General features: G+C 37.3%; 1 protein-coding gene across 4 annotated transcripts in view; it reads left to right on the top strand.

The window, feature by feature from the left end:
• LOC105476702 (zinc finger C4H2-type containing) overlaps positions 1-27,063 on the top strand; it is a 119,376-nt gene that overhangs the window by 56,482 nt on the left and 35,831 nt on the right. The window contains exon 1 of one of the 4 annotated variants that reach the window (XM_011732871.3): positions 1,668-1,842. The exons of 2 other annotated variants lie outside the window; for them this stretch is intronic. In XM_011732871.3, coding sequence (XP_011731173.1) covers positions 1,790-1,842 — 53 coding nt within the window. In that variant the 5' untranslated portion in view covers positions 1,668-1,789. Of the gene's footprint in view, positions 1-1,667; positions 1,843-27,063 lie in introns of those variants that run through there. One more of the 4 variants, XM_011732872.3, reaches the window with a different exon arrangement.

The following is a 27,063-nucleotide window of genomic DNA, read 5'->3' on the forward strand; positions in this document are numbered from 1 at the left end:
GGCCTCACAACAAGCCTCTGAGGTGGACTCACTAGGTACATTTTTCAGATGAGGAAACTGAAGCTCAGTAAAAGAAAGGACAAACTCAGGGAGAGTTCTGACTCACCTTTAGTTGGGAGTGAGTCACCATCTTCCTTTTGTCCGAAGTCCAGCTCTCTAGGCCTATTTGTGCACTCTGAGTAACTGCCTCTTACCTGGGCAGTTACTCATGTCCTCTAATCATTCTCTACTTTGCTTCCAGAGTCTCTCCCTAAAATATTCCTCCAACCTTATCACTACCGTGCGTTGAAACATACAATAATTAAACATTATTTGGTGCAGAGTAAGCACTTAAAAAATGCTTATTAGGGTCATGCGTGGTGGTTCATGCCTGTAATCTCAGCACTTTGGGAGGCTGAGGCGGGTGGATCACTTGAGCTCAGGATTTCAAGACCTGTCTGGCCAACATGATGAAATTCCATCTCTACTAAGAAACACAAAAATTATCTGGGCATGGTGGATGGGCACCTGTAATCCCAGCTATTTGGGAGACTGAGGCCAGAGAATTGCTTGAACCCAGGAGAAGGAGGTTGTAGTGGGCTGAGATCTGTGCCACTACACTCCAGCTTGGGCGACAGAGTGAGACTGTCAAATAAATAAATAAATAAATAAATAAATTTAAAAGTTTATTAGATAAATGTCTGCCTATAGGATTAAGTCCAAACCCTTTAGTCTGACATTTAACATATTTCATAGTCTGGCTCCTACCTGCCTTTTCTAAATACTACATCTCCCATTTCTTTTTTCCACCTCTACACCTCATATAAGAATCCTATATTTCAGGCACTCTGAACCACTCATCCTTTCCTTTCTCTCTCTATTGTATCCTCACCTGGAAAGCCTATTTTCCTCTATGGTCTGACAAATCGTTAGTCACTCTTGAGACCTATTTACATCTTCTCTGCACAGGTTACACCTTATCTATTCCTGTATTTTGTTTGACACCACACTGTACTGTAATTAATAGGTAAATTTTCAGCCTCTTCTGTTCCTCAAAGGCAAGGATTTGCTTTTATTTATCTGCCTCGCCCAGTGACTCCTACAGTACTTCTTCCATTGACTGACAAAGTCTGAGCTTAAGTAATTGTTTGTTGAACGGGTAGCTGGAAGTAACAAGGTTCTCCTCCCCACTCTCCTTTCCCCCAGCTTTTGGAGCATCTTCCTCCTCCCATCCTCCTCTTCCCCACCCCCGCCCCACCCTAATTTGAATGCCAAAGTTACTGGTCCCCAGACAGCAGCTAGCACATTCAACATCTCCGAAGCTACTTTCCCTGCAGGCTTTGTTTCCATCCGCAAGGCATAATTAGCAACTACCGCTAATCTTTTGCGGGTGAGTAGGTGCAAGGACCCCCGAAGGGGAGCGAATGGGTACGTCTCTCATCTCTCCAATGGCCTTCAGGAGTTTTTTTTTTTTCCCCATTTTCCCACACACGGGCCAGATGAATATCCCCATTCCTTTGCACTCTTCACAACCTTTGACATAATTATCTATAACAAATTGATTTAAAGTGCGGCTGCAGGAAGGGAAACAGGCATGTCTCGCTTGGCCTTCTGGGAGTTGTAGTCTTACAGGCCCCCGGGCTGCCTGGCTGGCCCTGAAGCTGTGGACTACAGCTCCCAGGCCTCTCCAAGCCCCTACCGCACAGGCTCAGAGCCCCAAGCCCGGAGGAGGTGGCTACATTGTGTCTATTGTATCCTTTGGCTGGTGTATTTGTACATCTCTCGGGACGTGAAATTGACAGTGAAAAGTATGGCAGATGAGCAAGAAATCATGTGCAAATTGGAAAGCATTAAAGAGATCAGGTAAGTGGCACGTTGTCCCCCTCAACCCCCCGCCCCCCTCCAACCAACCCTTCCTTGCAGGAGAGGGCTAATTATCTATTGTTGGGCTGCTTGTCTGGGGAGCTGGAAAGGGGCCCATTCACCACAGACTTGCAGGAGAGGTGAGGATGGGAGGGGCGCTGAGGAGAGTTGAGAGAGAGAGAGAGAGAGACCTCTTGCCAGATGTGGCTGAGAAAGCAAAGAGGAAGAAACACAGGGCTGGTCCCAAGACAGTTTTATTTTTCGAGGTGGGGGTCAGGACTCTGCATTCCTGGTCACGTTTTTAAAAAGTACTTGTGTGCCCCAAGGTGTCTTTGGCTCCTTGCTCTTTAGGAGTCAAGATTTTTTTCCAGTCTCTTGTTCAACTTGAGAACCTGGAGTTTGGGAAAGGCTTTTGAGAGCCAAGTCTAGCGCATCAGGGCTGGTGGCTGCTGCCAGGGGCTGCCAAGTGGGGGTTGCAGAGGAATCTCAGCGGGCGGAGCTGGGAGAATGGCGCGCGCTCGTTTTCCTTTCACTCACTCGCCACTTTCTTCCTTCCTATCCCGCGCTTGGGAGGGGGATGGGAGCAATGGGGATTGGGGACGCGGTCGCTGCGCTGATGGTGGGATCGCGACAGCTGCTCTGAGGAGCTGGAGGTGACAGGCAGGCTGGCAAAATGGGAGTTGCCGAAGTGGAGTCCGCCACCCGGTTGCTTCTGGAGCAGCTTTTGGCAAAGCGATGATATTGTCCTTGCTCAGAACACAATAGCGCCGGGCTGTGTGGGCTGGCACAAGGTCTGTCTTCACCTCCCCTTCTCCGCGTGAGCCCCTGCTTTGGCTTTTGCTCTCACTCTGAGAGTGGCCTGGGTCAAGCTGTCTCCCTGGAGTGTTTTCTGAGAACCCAAGGTGGAAGATGTCAAGTGTGTCTCTTTAAGAAATAAGACTTTGGGCATGAGATTTAACCCTTAGAGTGCTGGATGAGACCTACACGTGGTGATTAGTGGTGGTAGGTAAAACACCTTGGTTTCTTCTTCCTCTTGGGGGGTTGCATCTCTCTTTCTACAGGAGAGGTAAAGGAAGGGAACTATCATTTATTGAGCCCCCTCCCGCCCCTGTGTGCCAGGCCCTTTGACCTAATTTTGCTCATTCAGCAAGAGTCCTGTGAGCTTCCTACTCCTCCTTTACAGCTGGGGAAATAGAGGCCCGGAGAATTTGAGTGATTTTCCCACAGCCACCCAGCTTGAAAGTGCCACATTTTGTTGGTCTGCCTGCAAAGGTATTCCTTTTCCCACTATGTCCTAGGCAAAGTCTGGAAAGGAGAAAGGAATATGTTGCAATTTTTTTTTTTTTTTTTTTTTTTTGCAAAAGCATCAGAAGTTAGCTAGAAAATGTGACACTTTGGTACAGTAGAATGCCAGCTGTCATAATAACAATGCAGCTAGTCAGAAGCTTAGGCTTGCAAATGGAGAGCCTAGACTTCCACTCTCACCAAGCTTCAAAGGAACCACCACCCCATGCCCAGAAAAGGACCAGTTGTGAGCAAGGACTTTAATCCCCAGTGAAAATAGACCTTTCCCAGTGAAGACCACATGGAGAACCATAACTTCTACCCTTACCAGTGGTAACTAGGAGTTTCTACCTCAACCAGCTAGGATGGAATCAGCATAGGCCCAGAGAAAAGGCCAAACTTGCACCTCTAACCAGCAGTAACAAACAGCCCCTCCCCAATCTGGATGTCAAGAGACAGTGGAGAAACTGGACTTCTGCCGTCCCTCTTCCATCCAGGAGAGTGTTAGAGAACTGCTAAAACAAAAGATTTAAATAAGATCCAGAGTATCCAACTTTTAATCAAAAAATCACTTTCCATACTAAGATATCCACTTGAATGAGAAAAGAAAATAAACAGATGCCAATACTGAGATGACACCCATGTTAGAATTATCTGATAAGGATCTTAAAGCACCTGTCATAAAAACATTTCAGTGAGCAGTTACAATACACTTGAAACAAGTGATAATGCAGAAAATCTCAGAAAATAAATAGAAAGTCTCAACAAAGAAATATAAAACATAAAGAAGAACAAAGTGACATTTTTAGAACTGAAAAATACAGTAACATAAAAACCCCAAAAAAACCCAATGGATAGGTTCAACAGTAAGGTGGAGAAGACAGAGGGAAAAAAAAATAGCTTACAAATATAAAACAGTAGAAATCACTGTGGAACTATAACAAAAGCTTTAACATTTATGCCAACAGATTCCCCGGAGAAAGAGGGCAGGGTTGGAAAAGTATCAGGAAAAATAATGACTAAAAACTTGCCAAATTTGCAAAAGACATAAACATTTAGATTCAAGAAGAGGAGCAAACACCAACATAATCAACACAAAGAAATACACTCCAGGACACATTGTAATCAACCTCTGAAAAATGAAAGAAAAAGGAAACTTCTTCAAAGCAGCTGAAGAGAAACAATTCTACAAAGGAAAAAAAACTTTAGAATGACAGATTTATCATCAGAAACTGATGATGCCCTAGCATTTTTTAAATGCTGAAGGAAAAGAAGTGACAACCCAGAAATCTATGTCCAATAATAATATCCTTCAGTACTGAATGGATAATCAAGACATTCTCCAATGAAGAAATACTAAGGAAATTTAGATATACCCTAAAAAAAGATGATAGTAAGCTCTGAAAACAGAAAAGAAACAATAAACAGTAAGCAAAAACATGGTTAATACAGCAGACTTTCTCTTTCCTCTTGAAATTTCTTATGTTTGATAATTGAAGCTAAATGTATAATGTTACCTAATGTGGTCTCAGCATATGTAGAGGAAATATTTAACACATTTATATTGTAAACTGGGGAATGTAAAGAGATGTAAAGGGGAGGACATGCTTCTACACTTCATTCAAGCATGTAAAGTGGTGAAGTCAGAAGATTATTAAATAAGTTATGTATATATAATATATTACTGAGAGAAAACACTGAAAATGCTATACAAAGAAATGTACTCAAAACATTATAAATAAATCAATATGAATTTTTTAAAAATGCTCGTCACCCACAGGAAGGCAGGGCAAAGAAAATGGAGAAACTAAAATTACAGAGAACAGAAAACAAAAAATAAAAAGGCAGACATAGCCTTAATGTATCAATAATTATGTTCACAACAAATGGTCTAAATACCATGCAAACATTAATCAAAATAAAGCAGGAATGGCCATCTTAATATCAAATAATACAGACTTCAGAGCAAAGAAAATTCCTAGGGACAGAGATGGATATTACTTAATGAAAAATAAATGTGTGTGTTCCAAAAGGGACTTCAATTAACCTGCTTTTGACAATTTTACAGTAATATACAAAGGTTAAGCCACTTGGTTTAAGAATTTAAAGTGGAGAAAGTACTATAAACATATACTTCACGTTCACATATGGACAGGTAAACATGTATGGGAGGTAGAAAGAAGGAAGGAGCAAAGAGTCAAAGAAACTGAAGAAAGGAACTAACATTTGTCAAGCACCTTTTAATTTCAAAGCTCCTGGCTCATTTACTCTTTAGTCTTCCCAAAGAAAATCTGGGATAGGAATTATTACCCCCATTTTATGGATAAGGACATTGAGGATCAGATAGGTTAGGCAACCTTCCCATGGTTACACAGCTAGGAAAGAAAAAATAATATATCCTCCTATTCACATGGCATATGCATTTCAATGTTATTAACTGCCCTTACAAATGCTAATTATCGGATTAACCATTATTCATATTCACTGTGAATATGACCTATATGACCTATATGAAATGCCTCATCTTCTCCAAAACCTTCTCAAGTTCCCCAGTTAAAATGAATTGCAATACCCCTACCACAGTCTCCACAGGGAGATTTATTATAGCACTCAAGTTATCCCATCTAATGATGCAATTTTGAATTGATACGTATCTTCCTTTCTTCCTTCCTTCCTAACTGCTCTAATCCTAAATCTCCTGAAGTATAAGCATGGCAGCATATTTCTGTTAAAAAAAAATAATGTTTGCTGGACAGAAGCAGGAATGATGACGGCAGCATCATCTAATGACCTATTGAAGTCAAGCTAAGAGCCTTACACACATTCAGACACGAGCCCAGAAATGTACACATTAATACTCAGCACTCACACCAATGGCAGAATTTGCAGTGGGAAAAACATCAGAAGTGGATTCTCCCACCACAGACCATTTTCTGCTTCTAACTCTGAACACATGCCCACCCCTGTCTTTCAGCCCAATCCCAATCACACTCCCACATTATGTTCCCAACCTCAGCCCCCAAAACCCAAACTAATCTATTTTGCCCATGTTTTCCTTGGACTTTTAAATGGTGATGAAGGAGCATGTAGATAAGTGGAAGAAGAGAGACAAGAATGGAACAAAAGAAGGATGATAGAAAAGAGGGAAAGGGGGATAACAGTAATAAAACAGAGACAGTGAGTACAGGCACCATTAAATGGACCAGAGCCCTACACCAGCTCCCCAAGTACATAACAATATTTCCTTAAAATGCACATGCCATCCATTCATGTGTATTGCATACACTCACACCCTGATGTACACATATCCATACACAAAGAGCTTTCCTCACTTGAATAAAAGGAAAACCATTTTGGAAGGAGATGTTGTGTTAAGTAGATACTCTTAAATGAATGTTTCTCGACTGGGTCCTTCTTTTCTTTTTTTCTTTCTACACACTCTTTTGAGTAAATTCCTGTACTTCCATGGCTTCAAATATTATCTTCCAAATCTCCAACCTGTATACCCCACCCACATTCATGCTTTAGCCCACACATATGACAGCCTAGTGGGCTTGTCCGCCTGGAAGTTTCACAGATAACTCTCAGATTTATATCTACATCTCTTCCTACAGCAATCAAGCTCCTCCCCCTAAACCTTTGGTTTAATGCCACCATTTCCTGCACAGTTACCTCAGATGGCAATCTGAAAGTCAATGTTGACTCCTATTTCTCTTTAATGACTCACCTGCAATCACTTAGCAAATTCTACTATTTCTATCCTGAATATCTTACTCAGTACTGCCCCACTCTCCACCTCCCAGTTTACTGCTCCATTTCAAGCCTTCATTATAACTGGCATGGATATTTGTAATGCAGTATCCATTTCCATCCGAAGAATTACTTCCCTGTATACAGTCTCTGCTGTATCTGCAATGTCATCCACATAGGAAGCTATGAGAACTACCTTCCTAAAGCACGGGTGTTATTTTATTTCTCAAACATATTCACTAACTTTTCATTATGTATGACAATCTTTTTGAAAAATACAGGCTGCGTCCCATTATTACCTCATAAAAATAATTTGGTTGGTCCCTAGTAGCACTTTTAAAAAAACTTTTTTTAAACTAAAAAGGAAATTATCAACTTACATTGCATATGAAGAAGTAGGTATACTTTGAGGAAGGTTTTGTTTAGTTTTAAATATGTGTATGTGTGTATTGTGTCATGAGGTGAAATTCATTTCTCACTTACGTCATTTCTTACTGTGTCTCTGTTGAACACACATTTGCCTATCAGTGTTTCCATGGCATTCATGCTGCCTCCCCAGAAATCTGTCCCATAACCACCATTCTGACCTTATCTGCTACTACTGCTTTTTATTCACCCTATCCTTTAGCCATATAGAAGTTCTAACTGTTTTATATATTTTCATTCCGCCAGACCTTTGCGTCTGCAGATTCCTCATTCTAGAATGCCACTCTCCCATTCCAAGCATCTAAGTCCTACTCATTTTTCAAGGAAGACCTGTATGAAATGCCTCATCTTCTCCAAAACCTTCTCAAGTTCCCCAGTTAAAATGAATTACAATACCCCTACCACAGTCTCCACAGGGAGATTTATTATAGCACTCAAGTTATCCCATCTAATGATGCAATTTTGAATTCATATGTTCCTTCCTTCCTTCCTTCCTTCCTCTCACCCTCCCTCCCTTCCTCCCTTCCTCTCTTCCTCCCTTCTTCCCTTCTTCCCTTCCTTCCACCATTGCTGTGGCAGCCTCGGTAGGCTCCTCTGTTACCTGGCTTGGGGATTGACTCAGAACCAGTGCTTACTCAAGAGCAAGGCACAGGATAACTGGATCCTCTGGGACTTGTGGATGGGCAAGTTAAGCCAAACAATGCTGGCCAGAGGAGAGAGAGTGAAAAGTTATTGGCATTTGGTATTGAGATGTGAGAAAGTTTTCAGAATGAACTGTTATAAGAAACCTACTTTGCTGACAGTAGCTTTGTTTCCAGTTGAGCAAATAAATATTGCATGGAAGAATGCTTAGTGCTTAGGCAATATTCTCACCAGACTGGAGTAAGTAGGAAAAGCTAGCTCCTTTGTGTTCATTCAGTGGCATTTACTGAGCACCTGATCTGGGCCATAATCAGGGTTGGGCTATCCTGTGGTAGCCCATCACTTACAATAAATTAGACCTGTTGGAAGGATCTTCTAATCAAAGTCAATAGCTCTGATCTCTCCCTTGAGTTCCAGACTCACATATCTAACTGCCCATTTAACTTACACCCTTGCATGTATCACTGGCATCTCGAACAGGCCTTTAACTCCAGCCCCACCCCTAAACATTTTTCTTTCCCAGTCTTCCCCATCTCAGTAAATGCCTCACTATGCTGAAATCTGGAAGCCATTCTTTATTCCTCTTTTTATGTGACCCTCTCCATCCATACCATTAGCATAGTGGTTATTAAACTTGACCATGCAGGAGGCTCCACCTAAAGGGCTGTTAAATCATTGATTGCTGAGCCCCATTTCCAGGGTCTGTGATTCAGTAGATCTGGAGTGGGGCCTGAGAATTTACATTTCTAACAAGTTCCCAGGCAATGCTGCCGGTGGTGGTGCAGGGACTACATGTGGAGAACAACTGCATTAGTAAGACCTGGCCAGTTATACCTATACAATATAATCTGGAATTGTCCACTTCTTATCATCCCCTCAACTTATTAACAAATACTAGCACTTTTCCATCAATCTCCAGTAAACAGTATCTTTTCACTTAATTTTCCCATCTTCGAGGCCTATAGGTCCCAGCTGTTCTACCCTGCTTTTTGAGTAAGCACTGGGGCTGAGTAACCTCTGAAGCTGGGTGACAGATGATCCTGCCAAGTTTGTCCTGGCAGTGGATGATCCATGGCCCTAGAACTTCTCCGTCTTTGCACCTGTCCTCTTCCATATTTGCCAGAAAGAAATCATTGAAAAGAAGGTATCCAGCTGAATGTTTTAGTCTTGGCTCAGGAGTCTGTCTGGAGAACCTGTGGCCTAGCAATCTGCTATGATTTGAATGTACCCCAAATGTCATATGTTGAAACATAATCCTACCATTTTGATGATATTAAGAGGAGAGACCTTTCGGGAAGTAATTAAGTCATGAAGCCTTTGCCATTAAGAATGGATTAGTGCCTTAGAAAATGACTTGGAGTGAGTTTAGACCCTTTTTTGTACTTCTGTGATTCCACCATATGAAGACAAAACATTCATTCCCTCCTGAAAATGCAGCAACAAGGTGCCATCTTGAAAGGAGAGACCAAGCCCCTCACCAGACACCAAATCTGTTGGCACATTGATCTTAAACTTCCTAGCCTTCAGACCTGTGAGAAATAAATTTCTGTTCTTTACAAATTACCCAGTCCATGGTATAGTGTTACAGAAGAACAGACAGACTAGGACAGGAACTCAGGAATACTGGTCCAAAAGTTACCTAAGACTGTCATCCTGGTGACTGTGGAAACCCTAAAGTACCCTAAAAACCCTGTGGTTTTCCTGTGGTTCACTAGGCATACTAGCTGTGCTTTAACCTCTTGGAAGAATCTCATTAGGACATTTTTATACATAAAATTGCATCTTTAATGATCTGGATGCCTTCCTCACTTGTAGGGCCAAACATTCCACAGATTTCATCTCATTGAATCATCCAACAATTCCATGCAAGGCTACACTGAGTCTTACTTTCCAGGTAGAATTTCCAAGGTGCCAAAAGATTCCATGAAGTGCACTATTTCACCCTGAAAATTGATGACTGAGCCAGGACAAGAATTCACCCTACTGGCCTGGTTTTTATGACTTTAAATCCATCATATGATGAAAATTCCTTGGTGTGATGGAAAGGTGATCAGATTTACAACACTGGATTTTCCACTTCCTGAATTAGTGTTCTTGGGCAAGTCACTTCTCTCAGCCTCAAATTCTTCATGTGTAAAAATGAAGCAAAACATACCTGCTGGTATGGTTCTTGTGAAGATTAAATTTTGATAGCATAAAAAGTGCCTAATACAGTTGCTGGAACATAGTAGGCACCACAAATATAATAGCTATTGTTATTAAATAAAGCTATTATTAAATAAAGCCTTTCTTAACAGACGGCTGCTTTCAGTTCCTGGCACTTATAGATTCTTAATAAATGTGAACCAAATGAATGAAATCCTTGCCACCCATGGTAATGTTTTTTCTTCTCTGAGGCTACTGATGCTATAATCACTCCCCTGGATTTACCACCTGTTTGCATTCAGTATGTTTTCATTCCAAATGTAATGATTGAGCCCCGCTTATGGCCAAAGCAGAATGATAGGTGATGTGGAGGTTAAAGAGAGAAATACGGTATAGTGCCACTGTCTAGAAAGCTCTCGTGTATATACTCTGATTTCAAGTTGCTTCATGCATAAATCTGTACTTTTTAGAGGACTCAGAGAACCATGACTATGTGCCTTGTGCTAGTCCCTTTCCCATCCTGGACCTTTATTTATTCACCTCTGAAATAAAGAGGATAGATTTCATGGATGACTTTGAAATAGCCCAGGGAATTCTAGGGAGGGTAATAAAGGGCCACTGTGATAGAGTCAGGTGATGGTTGAATTCGAGGACAGATTAATGACTCTGGGGGTCCCACTTCCACTTTAACCATAACAGTTATGATTTGTTCCGTTTTCTATATTGGATCTCAATCAGTTATTTTATTTGAAGGAAAGGATCTTATCATTCATCCACAAGAACCAGCACACTTCTGGATAAATGGTGGTTGCTTAATATAATCTTTAAGTCTGCTTGATTGATGGAAGTTTGTAAAGAGTGAATTTGGTATTGTGAGTACATCTAAGCAGTGACTGGCATGACACTCAGTGCACATTAGAGAGAGGAAGGGCCTTTTATTTAGATTTAAGCTTAGCTCAAACTTCTCAAATGCTGGACAGAGAATGGAAGGCTGGGAATTAGATGCAAATCCTGAAGAGCATAGTAAAGACAATCTACCTCAAATGCAACAAATTATTTATTTATTTATTTATTATTAAGCCATTAAGCTCCTTCTCATTTCTCCTGGCTGCCTTAATCAACAAACTTAAAAAAAATCCATTCCCTCTATGTAAGCCTTTTGACAAGTCATTTATTTTTCTGGGAAAATATGAGCGTGCTTAGGAGTTATGTTTACTGGGAGTTGTAGGTTTAGATTTAATTCTGGGTACAGTAAAAGGTCATTACAGAATAATTTGAGTTGTATTTTATATACTATAGGAAACATCCATTTCAAGTGTACAATTCATCATGTTTTAATGAATTTAAAGAGTTGTGCAATCATCACCATAATATTTTAGAAAATTTCCGTCATTCCAAAATGGGCTCTTTGTTCAGTTTCAATTGATCTTTGTTCTTATTCACAGCCCCAGGAAACCTGTAATATATTTTCTGTCTATATCGAGTGGCTTTTTCTTGATGCTGCATATAAATAGTTATACAAATGTGGCCTTTTGGGTCTGCCTTCAGTCACTTAGTTTATTGTTTTTGAGATTCATTCACATTGCAACATGTAACAGTATTTCATTCCTTCTTGTTGACAAATAGTATCCCATTGCATGGATATCCCACATTTTGGGTGTTCAATCACATGTTAAGGAGCATTTCAGTTATTTCCACCATTTTGGCTCTTATGAATAATGCTGCTCTGCACATTTGTATACAAGTCTTTGTGTGGAAAAATGTTTTCATTTTTACTGCTTAGATTCTCAGGAGTGAGATTTCTGTTTCATATTGTAAGTATATGTATAACTTTTTAAGATACAAGTGTTTTTGAAAGTGGATGTCCTAGTTTCCATCCCAAGAGGGAGTGTATGAGGGTCCCAGTTTCTCTACAAACTTTTTGTTCATTTTTCAGTTGGGCTGTTTGGTTACTGATTGTAAGTTTTGAGTATTCTTTAAATTTTCTGTAAACACATTTTGACCAGAAACTTGATTTGCAAACATGTTCTCCCAGTCTGGGACTTATCTCTTCATTGTCTTAACAGTGTCTTTTGAATTACAGACTTGTATATATATGTGTGTGTGTGTGTGTGTGTGTGTGTGTGTGTATACCCAGGCTAGAGTTGAGCAGTGCCATCACGGCTCACTGAAGCCTTGACTTCCTGGGCTCCAGAAGTTCTCCCACTTCAGCTTCCCCAATAACTGGACTACAGGCTTGTGCCACCATGCCTGGCTAATTTTTCTTAAATATTTTGTAGAGACAGGGTCTCACTATGTTGCCCAGGCTGGTCATGAACTCCTGGGCTCAACTGATCCTCCTGCCATGGCTTCCTAAAGTGTTGTGATTATAGGTGTGAGACACGGCACTCAGCCAGAAAATTTTGATGTTGATGAAGAAATCCAACTTATCAGTATGTTTTATGGATTGTGAGTTCTTGTGCCATTTAGGAGAAATCTTTGCCTAAGTCATGTTCACAAAGATTTTCTCCTATATTTTCTTCCAGAACTTTTATTTTTAGGTTTCATGTTTAGGTCTGTGATCCATTTTCACTTAAATTTTTTGTGTGGTGCAAGGTATGGGTTAAGGATTTTCTTTTGCATTTGGATGTTCAGTTGTTTCACTATCATTTGTTTGAAAGACTTGTCCTTATATCTGCGGGTTTATTTCTGACCTATCTGCGTCATTTCTTTATTTGTGTATCTTTATGCTAATAGTTTGCTGATTTGATTACAATATCTTTTTAATAATTATGGAAATCAGGTCATGTAAGTTCTCCAACTTCATTATTCTTCCTCAGAAATAATTTTGGCTATTCTAGGCACTTTGAATTTCTATGAGTTTTAGATTCCCCTTGTCAATTTCTATCAAAAACCATACTGGGATTTTAATAGGATTTTGTTGGATCTATAGATTAGTTTGTTAGATTTCACCAGTGTGAAATGAAATAATGTCCTATTTGTGTTCTAGGATCTAATCCAAGATACAAGATTGCATTTTTATGATTCCATTTAACTTATTTTATGACTTGTTAGCTATAATGCTGTTTTATTATTTCAGTGACTGCTTTAGAGTTTATAATATACATCCTTAACTTATCACAACCTACCTTCAATTGAGCTCATAATACTGCACATATAATGTAAGAAGCATACAACACTATATTTCTCCCTTTCTGGCCTCTGTGCTATTGCATTTTTGTACTTTTTGGTTTAAACTGTTGATTATATTTTTAAGTAACTTAATTAAGGAAGAAAATAATCATGATATTTTTCTATGCAGTTACCATTTTCAGTGCTCTGTATTCCTTTGTTTTGATACATTTCCCTCTGCTATCATTTTCCTTTTGCTTGAAGGACTCCCTTTAACATTTATGGTAGTGCAGGTTTGTTGATGATATAGCATTTTATCTTTCCTTGTGTGAAAAGTTCTCATTTTACTTTTGTTTTCAAAGTTGTTTTCCCTGGGTAAATAATTCTTTATTGGCATGGATTTTGTCAGTACTTTAAAAGTGATACACCACCGTCATCTTGCTTCCATCATTCTTTGATACTCTTTGTGTAATGTGTCCTTTTTTTCTGACTGCTTTACTGGTTTTGAGCAATTTGATTATGATATAGCTTGGTGTCACGTTCTTTATGGATTTTATGCTTGGAGTTTGATGAATCTATTGGATTAGTGAGTGTATAGCTTTAATCAAATTTGAAAGAGTTTTGGCCATTTATTCTTCAAATATTTTTATCTTCCTCTTTCTTCTTGGTCTTCAGTTATCTGTATTTTTAATTTAATTTAATTTAATTTAATTTAATTTAATTTTACTGTGGCAAGAACACAGAACTTGAGATCTACCCTCAACAAATTTTTATATTTATAATACAGTATTGTTAAATAGAAGCATAATGTTGTACTGCAGATCTCTTGCAGTTATCATCTTGCACAACTGAAACTTTATACATATTGAATAGCAGCTCTACGTTTCCCCCTCCTTCAATTCCTGGCAACTGCCATTCTACTCTCTGCTTCTATGAATTTAACTACTTTAAATACCTCATATAAGTGGAATCATGCAGTATTTCTCCTTCTGTGATTAGCTTATTTCACTTAGGATTATGTCCATGTTATCTCATATTGTAGGACTTCCTTCTTTTTAATGCTTAATAATATTCCATTGCATAAATATACTACATTGTTAATTCATTTATTTAGGTTGTTTTCATATCTTGGCTATTGTAAATAATGCCATGATAAACATGGAAGTGTAGATATCTCTTTGAGATCCTGATTTCAATTCTTTTGGACAAATACCTAGAATTAGGAGTGTTGGATCATATGGTAGTTGTATTTTATTTTTTCGAGTAACATTCATACTATTTTCCATAGTGGCTGTACTATTTTGCATTCCCACCAACAATGAACATGGGCTTCAATTTCTTGTCATTTTTGGCAATATACTTTTTAAAAAAATAATACCTATACTAGCCAGTGCAAGGTGGTATTTCATTATAGTTTTGATTTATATTTCCCTGATGATAAGCAACATTGAACATCTCTTTTTATACCTGTTGGCCATTTTTATGTTCTTTGGAATAATGTTTATGGAACTCCTTTGCCCAATGTTCAATCAGGTTAATCGTTTTTGTGCTATTGATTTGTAGGATTTTCTTATATTTTATACAAATTTATCCATTATCAGATATATGATTTGCAAATATTTCATCCTTTATGCAGGTTGCCATTTTACTCTGTTTGTTGTTTTCTTTGCTGTGCAGAAACATTTTAATTTGATGTGATCCTACTTGGACATTGTTGCTTTTGTTGCCTGTGCTTTTGGTGTCATATCCATTAAATCACTACCACAAGGAAAGTCTTGAAGCTTTTCTCTTATGGCTTCTTGTAGGAGTTTTGTAGTTTCAGAAGTTATATTCAGTGTTTAATACATTTGTAGTTAATTTCTGTGTATGGTATAAGGTAAGGGTCCAATTTTGTACATTTGCATGTGGACATAGTTTTTCCCATAGCATTTATTGAAAGGACTTTCATTTCTTGCATTGTGTATTCTTGTAAACTTTGTCAAAGATCAAGTGACCGTATGTGGGTGGATTCATTTCTGGGCTATGTTTTCCCATGGCCTCTATGTCTGTTTTTACGGCAGTACCATACTGTTTTAATTACTGCAGCTTTGTAATATATTATAAAATCAGGGAATAAGATTATTCTGGCTATTTGGAGTTTACATGGATGTTAAAAAAAATGCCATTGGTATTTTTATAAGGATTGTATTGAATCTGTAGATTGCCTTGAGTGGTATGGTTAAGTCTTCCAATCCATGAACATGGATGTCTTCCCATATGTTTGTGTCTACCTTAATTTCTTTCATCAATATGTTATAGTTTCATTTATTGCTAAGTATTTTGTTCTTTTTAGTGCTATCATAAGTGGGATTGTGTCTGAATTTCCTTTTCAGATAGTTTGTTGATAATGTGCAGAAACACAACTGATTTTGTATGTTGATTTTGCATCTTGTAACTTTACTAAATTCATTTATTAGTTCTAACAGTCTTTTTGGAATTTTTTGGGTTTTCTACAAATAAGATTATGTCAACTGAAAACAGCAATAATCATATCATTTCCATCTCAATTTTGGTGACTTTTATTTCATTTTCTTGTCTAATTGCTCTGGTTAGGTCTCTAGGATCTATGTTGAATAGAAATGGCAAGAGTGGACATCCTTGTCTTTTTGCTGATCTTTTAGTGTTTTACCATTAAGTATGACTTAGCTGTGGGCTTTTCTTATATGGCTTTTATTATGTTGAGGTAATTTCCTTCTATTTTTAATTGTTGAGAGTTTCTATCAGGACAGAATGTTGAATTTTGTCAAAGGCTTTTTCTGCATTTCTTGAGATGATCATGTGACTGTTATCTTTCATTTTGTTGATGTGATATAGTACATTAATTGATTTTTGCCTGCTGATCTATCCTCACGTGATAGGGACAAATTCCACTCGCCATGTCGTATGATACTTTTAATGTGCTGTTAAATCAGTTTGCTAGTCTTTTGTTGAGGATTTTTACATGCATATTCATCAGAGATAGTGTCCTCTAGTTTTCTTTTCTTGCAGTATCTTCATCTAGCTTTATTATTAGGGTAGTGCTAGGCTCATAAAATGAGTTTGGAAGTGTCGCCTCTTCACTTTTTTGGAAAAGCTTGAAAAGGATTGGCATTAACTCTTCTTTAAGTGTCTGTCAGAAGTCACCATTGAAGCCAGCTGGTCCTGGCCTTTTCTTTGTTGGGAAGTTTTTAATTACTGTTTCAATCTCCTTACTAACTACAGGTCTACTCAGATTTTCTATTTATTCAGGGCTCAGTCTTGCCAGATTGTATGTTTCTAGGAATTTAGCCATTTTTTATGTTATCCAATTTGTTGATATGTGATTCTTCATAGTAGTCTCTTATGATCCTTTCTACTTCCTTGGCATCAGTTGTAGTGTGTCATCTTTCATCTCTGATTTCAATTAGTTGATTATTTTCTATTTTCTCTTAGTCTAGCTAAAGATTTGTCAATTTTTTTAATTTAAAAAACCCCTCTTAGTTGAATTTTTAAAAATTGATTCTTTATTTCGCTTATTTCTGCTCTCTCTTCATTATTTCCTTCAAAACTGACCAATAAATCACATGGTTAATAGAATTATTAGCTAATGACTTTAAAAGTTATTATGAGTACATTTAATATGTTCAAAAAGCTTGAGGAAAAACTGACCAAGTAGAGACATGGTAAAGATAAAAAAGATTCAAATAAAAAGTCTATAGATGAAAACTATTATGTCTAAGATTTAAAAATTTCTTAGTTTAGAAAAAGAGGGAGAAAAGATTAGTGAACTTCCAGAAATAGTAATAGACATTATCCCAAACAAAATACATAGAGTTAAAGATTTTTAAAAATAAACAGTAAGAGCAAATTATGGGACAACTTCATTTGGCTAAAAATACAGGTAACTGTCATTAAAAAACAAAGAAGATCATTATATAATGATAAAACATCAATTCACCAGAAATATATAGCAATTATAAATATATATACACCCAATATCAGAACACTGAAATATATAAGGAAACATTGACAAACTGATGGTAGAAATAGACAGAAAAACAATAATAGTAAGAGACTTCAATACCTCACTTTTAATAATGAATGGAACAGTCAGACAGAAAATCAATAAAAAACAGCAGGCTTGAGTAACACTACAGACCAAATGGACCTTACAGACATATAAATCATTAAACCCAAGAGCAACAGAATAGATGCTCTTCCTGACTGTGCACAGAACATTCTCCAGGATAGAACACATTAGGACAATGAGCACATCTTAACAAATGTAAGAAGATCAAAATCCTACCAAGTATCTTTTCTGACTACAGTGAAATTCAACAGTAGAAGGAAAACTGGAAAATTCACAAATATCCATCTTAAGGGTTATATTTTTCCTGCCTATTTCTACATCTGGTAATAGTAAAGTGTGAATGGATGCCAGAAATAGTGAATTTTATCTTGTTGGTTGCTGCATGTATTTGTATTCCTATACTTAGTATCAGTTTTATCCCTGTAAGTCTTACTGTTAAGCATAGTTAAGTGGAACCAAAGTAGTGTTTTGTCTAGAAGTCATTTCCCCAGTGCTATTACAAAACCCTTCTTTGTACTTTAATGCTTTATGAATTGTGAAGTTCTTCTACCTTGGCTGTTGGAAATAGTGACTCTTCCCAGGTCCATGTAGGCTCTGATCACTGTCCCCTTTGGGTGGTTATTTTCCTGGCCTTATGTAGTTTTCTCATACACATGTGCTGATCAGTATTTAACTGAATAACTGGTGGGTGTGGATCTTCTGAAAATTGAGATAATCCTTTTTTTCATTAAAAAAAAAATAAAAACAGTGCTTTTGCAATAGAGTTCTCTTTCTACATAGGTCTACACTCTCCAAAACCCTTTTCTGAAAATTTTTGATACCTTGGCTTCCCTAGAGTCATGGCTCCATTTTTTTCAATTGAAGGAAACTAGCAGGCTCTGACTGAGTTTCCCTTCCCTGCAGCCTAGAATATTTATCTAGGCATGAAGATATGGCCATCTTAGGGCTCATCTAAGCCTTTCCATCTTTTAGAGATCGCTGACCTTACTTGCCTGAAGTCCAGTGACTTAAGTGCTATTTTTTCCTATATTTTGTCAGTTTTTTCTGTTTTTAGTTATGCCTGGGAGGGTAAATCTGATCCCTGTTACTCTATCTTGACTAGAAGTGAAAGTCAAGGTTATTTCTCAAATATGGTTTCAAAAGATCAGATTTTGTCATTTAAGACACATATTTTACATTAAAAAATCTAAAGTCAGGGTGTGTCTTAAAATCCATTGGTGTTTTAATCATGCTTAAACATGTGACTGCTGTTGGCCAGGATGCAGCTGTGGGGTTGTTGTCAATATCTGAGCACATGTGAACTTTGCCATGACTATTCATATTGTCTTCTCTTAAACTGAGTTATGTCCATGGTTGCCAACATGTACTGTCCATAGTTGCCACCATGTATTTAGGTTAATTGTCATTTAAAATGTCCTCAACAAGATTTCACCATGATTCTCCATGAAAATAGAAAACTATTTTATATGAAGAAGAACTCAGACCAGAAAACTCTGATAAAAATAATCTCTTGAATAAGTCTACATTAGGTCTTTCAATTTGTATAAAATGTAAATTTTGAATTATAAGAAAACAATTTGTTATAATGTAATTGGTAGCATTTTTTCTTAGTAGCATACAAAATAATGTGTACCTTACATTCAAAGGCATCCTAGATTCAATTAAATAAAATAACTGATTAGCCAGGATGTTAATAATGCTAATCCAAGAAAGTCCTAAAATAACAGTGTTTAAAACAAGACAGTTTTAATTATCTCTCACATTATTGATCTGGGAACAAGGTATTTGTGGTTTGTGGTGGTGTTTGATGTTGGGGACCTAGGCTATTTTTATATTGTTGCTTCACTGTATACAGGGTATTGCCCTCATCTATATGATTCAAGATTGCCCACTGTTGTGTACAGATTTTATCCAATAGGAAAATAGCAATGGGAATGGCTCTTCCATTTATAGTCACAATCCAGAAGTTGTAGAAATCATTTCTGCTTCCATAAAATTAGCCAGAAAGTTGTCATATGGTCACAAATAGTTGCAAAAGGTATGGGGTAATATGGTCCTTATTCCAGAAATCTACATGCCCAACTGAAAATCAGAGGGTCTATTACTATAGAAAGAGGGGAGAATGAATTTGGGGAGACAGGAAGTATTGTGTTGTTTAAGAGAGAAATGAGATCAGCTCAGGGTATATTCTCCTACAGATCTCCAATTGGGTGTCACCCCCAGCACCTTCTTAATTCTCCAGCTTTCTGAATGCAAACACAGATACAAGAGCCCTTATGAACTGCTGGTAAGACTGTGAACTGTTATAGCCATCCTGCTGAGCAAATTGGCACTACTTAGTCAAAATAAAAATGCACATTACCTGGGCCCCTGAAATCCCACTCCTGGGATAAATCACCACCCCCCACCACCACCAAAAAAAAAAAAATTACTGAGATGGGTACAAGGCTATTCATTTAAATGTTGTTTTGGAGGTGGGGAGATGGAAGCAAAGTGGGAATCTGTCCCTGGAAGAGTCACCAGATAAAATGTGGTTGATAGCCATATATAGAAGCAAGGAATTCTGGATATTAACTTGAGATTGCTGTGTGAAAACCATATTTTGGAAATTGGCCAATATAACAATTTATATATACGCATATATGTACATAAATATATGCACACACATAGATATACACACATATACACATATACAGGCATGTGCTGTATAATGATGTTTCAGTGAACAATGGACCACATATACCATAGTGTGGTCCCTGAAGATTACAATGGTGCTGAAAAGCTCCTATCACCTAGTGACGTACCCACTGTAACATCATAGTGCAATGTATTACGTTTGTGATGATACTGCACTGCCAGTCATATAAAAGTCTAGCATATAAAATTATCTACAGTGCATGATACTTGAAAATGATAACAAATGACTATGTTACTTGCTTATGCATTTACTATACTATATTTTTTATCATTATTTTAGAGTGTACTCCTCTTACTTATTAAAAAAATAATAACTGTAAAACAGGTTCAGGCAGGACTTTTAGGAGGTATTCCAGAAGAAGGCATTGTTTTCATAGTGGATGATAGCTCCATGCCTGTTACTGCCCTTGAAGACTTTCCAGTGGGACAAGATGTAGAGTTGGGAGACAGTGATATTGACAATTCTAACCCTGTGTAGGCCTAGGCTAATATGTGTGTTTCTGTCTTTATTTTTATTATTTTTTTTTATTTTTGAAACCTGGTGTCACTCTCTCACCCGAGCTGGAGTGCAGGGGCACAATCATGGCTCACTGCAGTCTCGACATCCCAGGCTCAAACGACCCTTCCACCTCAGCCTCCCAAGTAGCTAGGACCACAGGCATGCACTACCACACCTGGCTAATTTATATATATATATATATTTTTTATAGAGACGGGATCTTCCTATGTTGCCTAGGCTGGTCTCGAACTCCTGGCCTCAAGCGATCCTCCTGCCTTGGCCTCCCAAAATGCTGGGGTTACACACTTGAGCCGCTGTGCCCAGCCTGTATCTTTATGTTTAACCAAAACCTCCAAAAAGTAAAAATAAATAAATACAAACATAGAAAAAACGCTTATGAAATAAGGATATAAAGAAATAAAATATTTTTGTACACCTATACAGTATGTTTTTGTGTCAAGCTAAATGTTATTGCAAAGAGTTGTTAAAAGAAAAACTTCAGCCAAATTAAATTTAAAGGAATTTAGTTGAGCAATGAATGATTCATGACTTGGGCAGCCCTTAGAATTACTGCAGCTGCAGAGAGACTCCAGTACAGCCATGTGGTGGAAGAAGATTTATAGACAAAAAAAGGGAAGTGACATACAGAAATCGGAAGTGAGGTACGGAAACAACTGGATTGGTTACAACTCAGCGCTTGCACTATTTGAACACAGTTGGAACCCTCAGCAGTGTATGAGTGGTTGAACTATGGCTGCTAGGACTGGCCAAGACTCAGCTATTGTTATAGGCACATACTCCTAAGTTATGTTTTCAATCTTGTCTACCTATTAAGTTAGGTTATGCTTTGTCCTCAAGGACTCAAATGTAGAAGTAGAGACCTTCTCAGGCCATATTTAGTTTGCTTTAACAATTCCTCCCTTTTGGTTACTTTCTCAATTTTGAGATGTTGACCAAAACTTTAGTCATTGATGTCACTATCACCATTGTAAATGTACTTATTTGGTCTTGAAACCCACTGGAAAACAGTAGAACAGTGGGTTTTACAAGGTGAGAACAAGGACGGAGTAGACGGTACCTCCTTATGCTGGAACATCCTGTTTGCAGGAGAAAAATAAAATCTGGTCTGTTCTAGGATCTATGTGTTTCCTTAAAATCTTAATTTGATTATGTCACATTTAGCATGAGCGACTCCATGTTTGTTTGGTTTGATCTGTTAGGGCCTAATGCAAGAGCTCAGTCCAAAACAATGGCCTCCTGTAATTTTGTTTAAAAATTCCCCTTTTGGGGTCAGGTTCTCACTTAGGTGAGAGTGTGACCAAAACCTAGGGCCTTAGTGCCACTCTCACTTAACATCATTTTGGGTTTCTGGTCTCAGCATGTAATTCATAAGTTACCATATCTTCATGGTCGCATATATTTTTCAGCTCTTGTTCATCCCAGTTGAAGAGAGACCATTTGATATTCTATAGATGGCTGCATGCAAACATTTAAAACTTTTGAGAGAATGCAGCACACAAGGGAGACTACTATTATGACTATTGGGAGGATAACACCAACAGTTTGTAGTATGCTCCTTACCCAGGGTTCCCGTAAATCAAACTACCTAAAATTAAATAGATTAAAGAATGGGCTAGATAGAGTCTACTCACTTAGCTAAGTAGTCTTTCCATTATTCCCCTACAACTGAATTTTTATCATCTACATTTGATGTATTTATCCATAGGTGACAAGTGCCAGCAGCTGCACAGATACTTTTCCATTGAGCCAATTCTATTATTTAGCATAACTTTCATAAGAGAATTTAGTCTGTTGTGTAACCATAGCCTTTACAGTAAAATCTGCTATAGAGCCTATCAGGAGGGATACATTTTTAATCATTGCTTCTTTTACTCCAAACCATGGAAAAAAGATCTAACAAATGATGCCCTCTAGAAGAGTGAAGGCCTCCTCATAATGTTCGCTTTAACCCATGATGTGGGTTAAGAGGAGTGAACCAATGTTCTCTTTCTGATTGACTATGAGGCAACATGTGTACCGTTAAAGCTTCTTATCTACATTGAGCCTTCATCTTTTATCTATCGAAGTATAAGGTTGTCCATGTATAAGGCTGGCTGCAAAATCCTTCACAAGTAAAAGTATAACCCATAAGTGCACACAACAGACCCTCTTTTCACTTCTATTGTTCATAGAGGCATAAGCAAGGAAAAAAAATAGACAAGAATCTCTTGATACTAGAGAAGTCTTGATCTGTGATCTTGGGAAAAGCTATTCACATCAGAGATGCCATCTTCTTCTGGAGAGAAACTTCCCTGGTTAGCTTTACTTTAAGGGCTCCACTGGGTGTACAGTTCCAAGAGTGTGGAGAGACCCTTCTCAGTTGTGAGATTATGAACCTAAAATTCAAGGTCTTGAAGTTTTGTTGTAGTGTGGATGGCAAATACAGCCTTTCTGTGATGTTCTCAGAAGATCCAACTTTTGGATTCTAGATTGTGAAGGGATTGATTGTCCTCAGTCAGTGATCCATAAAAACTTTCTTTACCTGGTGAAAATACTCTGTAGCATAATAATCTACTGTTATAACAGCAACGCTCTTGCACGGGAAAACTTTTTTACAACCAGAAAACATGCATTGAAAATGATAGTTGAATGAAATTCCTATATACAATGTTTAAATGGCCCATCAGCTAACCAAATGCACCTGAAGCTTTGATTGTTTTCCCAGGAATATGGGTGTGACAAACCAAATATTGGTCATAAAGTATTTTAGGAATTTAGGAGACACCACATTAATACATAATTAATTTGGATCATTTTATCTTTTCCATGATGAGTCATGGAATACAGAACCTTTAATAACAAAAGCTTTGAGGACTCAGGGAGGACAAAGTGGCTGTCCTGCTTCTCCATGAGTCCATGCTTAATTAACATTAGACTTATGTTTTCTTGAATACCAGTTGTTTCTCCAAATTAGGTACATAGCACTGATAATTGGTGGGTTATCATAGGTAATTTGACTTAGACCATGGAGTTTATTCAAATTGTATACCTAAACAATTTCAGTATTGGCTGATTTAGCATTCAAATCTGGCAGAGTATTTTCTTGTTATTCAATCAATTTTTGTTCTACTTGGGTTAGCAGTTTTATAAACCAGTCAGTCTTTTCATTAAAGTTTCAGGAATTCTTATCCAGTCCAAATGATATGATTTTAAAGTTATTAGAAACCTGTATTCAAGAGTGATTTTCAGGGTCCTTCCCATCTTTTCATGAACCTACTAAAACACACCATATTCTAGGATTTTGCATGCTTGTGAAGTTTTTCAGAAACAGCATCCGTATTAAGCAATTAACTGTAGAAATGACTTCAAATGGTTATAGTTAAAAACACAATTGAAAGAAAAATTTGATTATTTCTGTGGTCTACAATAACTTAACATAATAACCATAATAATGACGAATAGCATACACTCAGATATACTAAAAATTTTGAAATCCCATACAATTTTGGAACATATATTAATATCGTTCACTAAAATATAACCTGAAGAAAGTTAATTTTTTGACAGTGCTTCCCATGTAACTTTATATGTCAAATAATTCTGTTTACCTTTCCTTTGGGTGCTTAAGGGGCCCTCTGGAGCCTTCCAAAGCTAGAGGTCATGAAATATAATTTTGAAGCTGAAATTTGATTTTGGGAAGCCTATCAAATATGGTAAAGATTTAAAGCAGTTTGATATGATGAAATAGAATTCTAGGTACTGTAAGTCATTCATTTAGCCAAAATGATGACTCAAAAAATTTAAAAAGGTGAAAACCATTACTCATTAATAGTCAGAAAACTTAGCTTTCCAAACAATCTGTCTCTTGTCTTTCCCTTCTTTTTTGGTAGTTTATTCAGAAGGCAAACAAAAATCTTTTATTATCGTTTACTATTACATGAAAGTCTTGTTCAAGAGAGAAAGCAAAATTTCACCCTGGCATTAGGGTACCATGAATGTTAACCCTAATTCTTAAGAAATCTTACAGACAAATTGATTCAATCTTAATCATTAGTATCATAAGGTGAGATTCCCACAAACCTTTTATTACCCTTTACAAATTTTTGTTGAAGAGCAAATTAGTGCTCTAAGAAGACCCTGTTGTGCTTTTATTTCAATGTTCAATTTTATGGAAAAAAACAAATAATAATACCTCTTTAAATTTAGTCAATATGTTTACATACAAAATTTGTTTTACAATATTAATTGTTACAAACCTTTTACAGCTTGGTCAAACGTTTACCTTTATTTTATCTAATTTAAAACAATCCTTTAGCCCTCTAATCTAGGCAAACATTTACATTCCCATGCCTTATTATAATCTTTTACCAAAAATACTTTACTGTCTTCATATACCTTGCAAATAAAACTGTTTTTTCAGTAGTCTCAAATACATGTTATAATGGTAACTCTCCAGAATTTTTATTTTTGGTAAAAAAACCTGGCAAGTAAGTAATTTTAATTATGTAGTAGGTTTGGATACTAGGAAATCAGACAGAAGTACAGATAAGGTGTGACTCTTTCATCATTTCTGTTAGACTTCGCTGCTTCCCGGGTTAACATTTATGCATGTGTAAGCCAGTGGAACTCAGTTCTTCAGAAATTAAATATTGACTTTGCTCTCAGGTTCCCTTGATGAACTTAGCCAGTGACTTTTCCTACCTAGGTGTGCACAAAAAAAAGTGAAACAAAGGGGTGGAACACAAAAATCCTCATGAATATGTAGAAGCCAATTTTTTCAGTGTCTACAATATTGCCATTTACTGCCAGTTTTTTTCTGACCCAGTCAGGTGTAAAAGTCCTCTAACTGGATCCAAGCCAGTTAATCACTGGAACAAATCCAGTCCTGGACCAAGGACAGTTTCTGTAGTGACTTACAAACCAAGTTTGGATGAGAAATTCGCCCAAAGAAACTCAAAGAGCTCAAAACACAAATTCATGAAGCTCTGAAACCCAAGAGAGAACATAACCAAGATCTCCAGCTCCTCTGAGAGATCAAACGACACAAATAGGTCCTTGCATGTACCTTGCTTGTTCACTCAGTGATCCTGGGGGTCGTTAGAAGTTCTACTTCAGATCCCACTTCTGACACCATCTGTTAAAAGAAAAAATTCAGCCAAAGTAAATTTAAAGGAGTTTAACTGAACAATGAATCAGATAGCAATCAGAATCACAGAAGATTCAGGGAGGCCAGCACAGCCACTTCGTGGAAGAAGATTTATAAACAAAAAAAAGGGAAGTGACATACAAAAACTGGAAGTGAGGTACAGAAACAACTGGATTGGTCACAGCTTGGTGTTTGCATTATTCACAGTTTGAACACTCAGCAGTGTGTGAGTGGTTGAAGTATAGTTTCTGGGATTAGCCAAGGCTCAGCTATTGTTACAGACACATACTCCTAAATTAGGTTTTCAATCTTTTTAATCTTCAAACTAGGTTATGGTTCATCCACAAGGTATCAAATGTAGAAGTACTGAGTCTTTCTCAGCCATATTTAGTTTGCTTTAACAGAGTAAAATTGTTTTTTTTTAAATTTAAAGTTTATAAAGTAAAAACATTGCAATAACCTAAGTTTAATTTATTATGGAAGAAAGACATTTTTAAAGATAAATTTAGTTTAGCCTAAGTATACAGTCTAAGTATAGCTGGAGTCTTTAACACACCTCTATCAACATTTGATAAAACAAGCCAGAAATCATCAAGGATATAGAACCATCACCATCAACCAGCAGAATCTCACTGACATTTATAGAACACTTCACCCAGCAGCAGGATACACATTCTTTGCAAGTGCTCATGGAACACATACCAAAATAGACCATTTCCTGGGATATGAAATAATCCCCAACAAATTTAAAAGAACAGAAATACAGAAATGTGTTGTCTGACATTAATAAAATCAAACTAAAAACCAGTAAGCCAGAAAAAAAAAATCTACACACACTTGTACACTAAACAACATATATCTGAATGATGTGTATTTCATAGAGTCTCAAGAAAAATATAAATACACTAAACTGAGTGAGCTGAAAAATATAAAAAATTGTGAGATGCAGTAAAAGCAGTAATGAAAAAAAATTAACAGTGCTAAATGCTTACGTTATAACAGAAGAGATGCCTTAAAACAATAATCTAAGCTCCCACTTCAAGAAACTCTAGGAAAAAGAGAAAAATAAGATGAAAGCAAGCAAAAAAACAGAAGCTAATAAAGGTAAGCAGAGAAATCAATGAAATTGAGACTAGAAAAGCAACAAAGAAATGAATGAAACATTTACATATTTAAAACAACATACACACTTTTCATGCACATTACCTGTGCTGTGAAATCCCAATCCTGGGATAAATCCCTGGTTGTTTTAAGTATCTATCTCTCTATTTATCTATCTAAATATATATATTTAATATATATAGAACAACTAGGGATTGATCCCGAGTGAAATTTATATTTAAATATACGTGTGTGTGTGTGTGTGTGTGTGTGTGTGTGTGTGTGTGTGTATTTAAAACAACCAAGGAGCCGGGCGCGGTGGCTCACGCCTGT

This window comes from Macaca nemestrina, chromosome X, assembly GCF_043159975.1.
Source record: "Macaca nemestrina isolate mMacNem1 chromosome X, mMacNem.hap1, whole genome shotgun sequence".
Taxonomy (NCBI): Eukaryota; Metazoa; Chordata; class Mammalia; order Primates; family Cercopithecidae; genus Macaca; species Macaca nemestrina.